General features: G+C 50.4%; 1 protein-coding gene across 1 annotated transcript; it reads right to left on the reverse strand.

Moving 5' to 3' along the window:
- Positions 1 to 786: 786 nt before the first annotated feature.
- LOC135918110 (uncharacterized) lies at positions 787 to 1,752 on the reverse strand. The gene has a single exon (XM_065451769.1). The coding sequence runs from the start codon at positions 1,750 to 1,752 to the stop codon at positions 787 to 789; it is 966 nt and encodes a 321-aa protein (XP_065307841.1).
- Between the last annotated feature and the right edge of the window lie 3,495 nt (positions 1,753 to 5,247).

A 5,247-nucleotide genomic window follows, 5' to 3' on the forward strand; every position in this document is an offset into this window, starting at 1 on the left:
GGGATCATTGATCGCACCTTTACATTGTCGATATCAGTTATATTACGTAGGTGTTGTAGGGCGCTGCGATGTATAACACCAACTGCCAGGACATTCTTCCGCGAGTTCATTCGCACGTCTTTAATCTCATTTGGTGCGATTCTCTCAAGTAAGGAAGAGAGGACCTGCTTGTTGAGGAGCCGCAAATTGGTCGCCGGGCCCACGGGCGTGAAGAGAACAGTGTGCGGCCAGCGCAGCGGTGCACTCTTCACGGTAGAAGCACTTGGCGACGAAGATGCCTGCAGTAGTCTTCTTTTCGCTGATCTACTCATCATGGCCTGGGAGTCATCGTCCGACGAGTCGTAGCTGTCCGGACATATCTCAGTGGCCTTGCTGTGTGTATCGCTTGACGCACTTCCACGTTTCCTGGACGCTAGCCGACTTGACGGCTGCACATCAGGAAAGTCCTCGGAGATTTCTTCATCCATTGCTGCAAGGAGGGAGCGGCAGCTCCCAGAAATGCAGGGAAACAAAGCGAAAAAGCGGAGACAAACGTAGAAGTGTTCTATGAAAGAATCACTCTTCATCTTCCTTCCCAACTTCGTCTTCTTCGTGATTTGGGAGAGGGAAAATACGCTCAGTTCTGCAGCCCATATTGGAGCACGGCGCAGCGTAATACGGATGGGAGCGGGGAAAGAAAGATGAGAGGATAGAGGGGGAAAGGGAGAGTAGGTTTCAGGCAGCAGACGTCAGCATTATCCAGGGGCGATGGCCGGCGCTCGGGCAGAGGCCGTGCGAGGCCGAAGTCTATTGGCGATCTAGGAGCCTGTTTGAGTACACATATTCAAGCAGGCTTGCCAGTGCTGGGAGGTGGTAGCGGGCCGGGAAGAGCAGGTGTGTCTCTGAGGTAGCCGGGAGTCCATACTGTCGGTAGGTGGCAGTGACAGGAGCGCACTCCTGGGCTAATGCAAGACAGGTACAGAGTAGGTGCTCGAGGGTCTCAGCGTCATCGCACCTTCTGCAAGCCGGCGAGGCGATGCGTCCCTTGGCATGGAGCCTAGCTGCCGTCCACACGGAGCCCGTGCGCAGACGAAGGAGTGTGGAACGGTCCCGTTGCGAGAGGCCGTTCTCAGGGAGGAGTTTCGGGGCGTGGTTGGTAGCTACCCTGCTATCCGGATGGCTGGATGTGAGGAGCTGTTTGAGTCTCTGCCTGGAGAAGTACGATGCTGCGACTGCTCTGGTAAGTGGAACGGTCGGGTGGTGGGCGGCCTTCGCAAGGACATCCGCCTCCTCGTTTCCAGCGATCCCTACGTGGGAAGGCAGCCAGTGGAAGGAGATGGCTACCCCCACTGCACAGAGGGCCGAGATTTTTGCTCTCAGGAGGGTCTCAGTGACTCCGCATCGATGGTGATCGGAGAGTGCCTGGAGAGCCGGTCGCGAGTCACTTAGCACCGCCACTGGTTTTGTCGGGGGGTCCTCCGCCAGGTCTGCAGCCAGGTTGAATCCCGCCAGCTCAGCTGCTGTGGAGCTCGCGCGAAAAGGAAGTCGGCACTGCCTGCTCCTGCCCTCAGATGGGATGGTACATGCTGCCGCTGCGGATCCATTGGAGAGCACGGAGCCATCCGTGTACACGAGCAGCCTGCCGTCCAGCTCTTCTAGGAGTTTGCCAGTAGCTGCCTGTTGTAGTGCTGCTGCTTGCGTCCGGCGCTTTGATGCTCCATTCAGGGATAGATGCACCTCTGAAGGCTTCTCGTGTGGCGGAGGTGTAACCATGGGCACTTGTCGCTCTACAATCAGCTCCTCGTAGAGCTGACAGAGGCCCCCATGCGACATAGTGGCTGGCTCCGCAGTCGGCAGAGCAGAGCCCAACCATCTGGAGCATGGTGCAGACGGTCAATGTGCCCAAGGGCACGTTGGAGCAGGTGAAGCGACAGTGGCCATTCGCCAGCCTCAGCCAGTGTGGCAGCAATTCGAAAGTGCTTGGGGAGACCGAGGATGCTCCTTACTGCACTCCTGTGCAGTCTCTCGAGTTGTTGCTTCTTGGCTGGAGATAGTAGAACCAGCGGCAGGTCATATAGCAGGATGGATGTGGCCGCCGCTTGGTTCATCCGCAGCGCCCACTTGACGGTGCAGCCCCGAACACTCTGCTGCATCTTGCTCACTGCCCGCTGGACTCTTCGGACTTTGGAGGTGACAGCCTTGACAGCAGGAATCCAGGAGAGCCGATGATCAATGGTTGGGCCTAAATACGTGACCTGCCGCTTCTATGGGACGGTGGTGTTTGCAATGCGCAGCTGTATCACGTAGAAGCGAGCGGAGACTAGCGGGTGTACAAGTCATGTCTCTGTCTTCGCCGGCGACACGGAGAGGCCAATGCCACCGAGGAAGGGGATGACCGCTTCTAATGCCCTCTGTTAAGAGCCCCGGATGGCAGTGATGCTTCTCCTGGGTCCTCGTACCCATAGCGCCACATCATCTGCGTAGATAGCGCAGCAGACTGGGTAGCGGCTGTCAGCCGGTAGTGCTGCTGCGAGTCCTGCCAGTGCCAGGTTGAAGAGGAAAGGGCTCAGCACTCATCCCTGCGGGACACCGGAGGTGATGTCTCTGGGATCGCTGCAACGCAGGCTGCGCGGTCAGCAGTTCAAGGTGCTTGGTCGCGCCTCCTCGCTTTCCTCATTTTTGCTCGCTCGTCCAAGCGCTGAGATATAGTACTCATAGTGGCTTACACGATAGCGGACACTTCATTCTGACGATACCACCAAGAGGTGACTGAAGTTGTCACTTTTTCAGGCATAAACTTATCTTCTCAACGTTAATAGGATAGCAGCATTTATTCACGTCTGTTACTCATTTTCCAGATTTTCTCGGAACTTCAAGACCCGTTTCCTAAGATATAGCATCTGCAGGAAAGTATTGCATGCACTTCAGTCGCATCGTTTTACATAGTGAGAAACACGCAGAGATAGACATGCAAATACGACACACATGCCCACTTTTTAGTTTCAATGGCATGCCTTGCTATTGAAGGCTCAATAAGAAATTGCGCCATTATAACATTCCGATTGACGGACATTTGAGCCATGGTACGCTGTTGTCCTATGTAGAAGACATCAAATTAGACAACCTGAAATGATCCGTGAGATAGCTTTCCCCTCCTCTTCATGGGAGAGGAGAGGGAATTACCAAGGTGAGTAGTGTGCACTCATGGCATAAAAGAGTGCCTGCCTTTAGCGATAACAGATGCTTGGTAAACTACAAACGACAAGTGAAGATACTGTGAACGACGCAGGCATAAAATTTTTGCTCGCGCTTACCATGGCGCCTTATATGTAAAGAAAGCTTCTCTTCGGATTTATTAAACTGTTTCCGAATGAAAGACTAATATAGTGTGCTCTGTGTTTCCGAGTAAGAACTTGGAAACATTTGGAACAATTTGTCAACAGAAAACACAAAAATCTTTGGAAGACTGACCACAAGGGCATGTCAAAAAAGTAAGTAGCTCCAGTGGACCACACAATCAAAAGGACACAACGGCAGGGCTTCCGAAGTAGGCTGTCGAAATTGCTGTTTAATAATACCGGTGCAAATCTGCTTGTGGACATGCTTTTGTTGACAGCAAGACACTGTGGCAACGATAACTCGGGATGATGACTGCGTGACGGCGAGGGCAGCAGGACCAAGACTGCATGGCGGCAGAGGAGACACTACAGCGTGATAAGTTTTCGAAATTTGTGAAGTTAAATTTACCAACGCAGCTGAGGTGCTCAATCATAATGTTTAATGCGATCAGCATTATTTGCATACTTCGGTCGTTTGTAGCATATCTATCTATCTATCTTACTGTTTTTTTGTCGACCATACTTCATTAGCTCTTCAACCTTTCATCATTATTATGCCATCATCAGACTTCAAAGCTTGTTGAGGCACATACTCAGTGGACCATGTTGTTTGCTCAGCAAGATAGCAGCCAGGACACAGCTAGCGGCGCAAGCTTGTAGACAACTTGGGTCACCCGTCGTCGTCATTCAAGCTTTTGTCCTCCGTTGGCGTCATACCATATTTGTTACGCCATCGCCTCATTACGCTTATGTTGACGTCATGGTGTCATCGTTATGTCGTCATCACCATTTAAGAATTAAAAATGAGATTATAGTGTTTTACGTACCATAACCACTTTCTGTTAATGAGGCACGCCGTAGTGGAGGACTCCGGAAATTTCGGCCATCTGGGGTTCTTTAACATGCACCTAAATCTAACTACACGGGTGTTTTCGCATTGCGCCCCCATTGAAATGCGGCCGCCGTGGCCGGGATTCGATCCCGCGACGTCGTGCTCAGCAGCCGAGCACCATAGCCACTGAGCAACCACGGAGGGTATCATTTAAGAATCATCATCTGATTATCATCATGCCGTCATTGTGCCACCATGCCCATGGGTTACCTTTTCAACTGAATGTCATAGCCAAGCGGCGCGATACCAGCATATGGCTCATATAGCCGACGCAAATGAAACCCCACAATAACCACTACAGATGTTGAATAAAGTGACATCAGGAATGCCGTGTGTTGCCATACTACTTGAATGCTTATCACATTACCATTGGCACTTATCGTGAGATAAGTTCTGCTGTTACTTTGTTTCTTCTGTGCAGTCAATATTCGACCAGGTGTAAAGGACATGTGCGTTCATACCTTTATTGGGAAAACTCAGGCCTGAATACAGTGACCTGATGATGTGTATTAGCTACTTGCGGTCGTTGAAACAAAGATTTTTCGCATTTGATGGCATCCCCGCTTTCATCGTAAAGCGTGCGCGTGTTTGTTTTTGAAGCCTCCTTGCGAACATGTAGAACTTATCTTAAGAGCGAAAGTTGTGTCTCAACTGCCACCAATTTCGTTTGCTGTCTCTGTGCATAAGTTTGGTTACAATGAAAATGTAGAGAACTACAAACCTATATATCTGCTTTCCTCGTTCACGAATATTTTGAAGTTGTTTTGGGCAATCTTTTGTTTTTTTCATTTCAACCGTAAAATTTCCTTTCAACAACATCTCGTTTTGTGTGGACGATACATAGAGGCCAATCTCGTGTATCTTATAAATGATTTTACAGGGGTTGTTGACGTCGAATACCACACAGAGTGCGTTTAGAGCAATTTTTTGGAAGCCTTTGGTTCAGTGATTCATAAGATGCTAGTACCCAAATAAAACTTGTATGCTGTCACTGATCCTCTTTGTACAAATTTTATCAGAACCATATATAGTGAACCA

The sequence above is a fragment of the Dermacentor albipictus genome, chromosome 8, assembly GCF_038994185.2.
Source record: "Dermacentor albipictus isolate Rhodes 1998 colony chromosome 8, USDA_Dalb.pri_finalv2, whole genome shotgun sequence".
Taxonomy (NCBI): Eukaryota; Metazoa; Arthropoda; class Arachnida; order Ixodida; family Ixodidae; genus Dermacentor; species Dermacentor albipictus.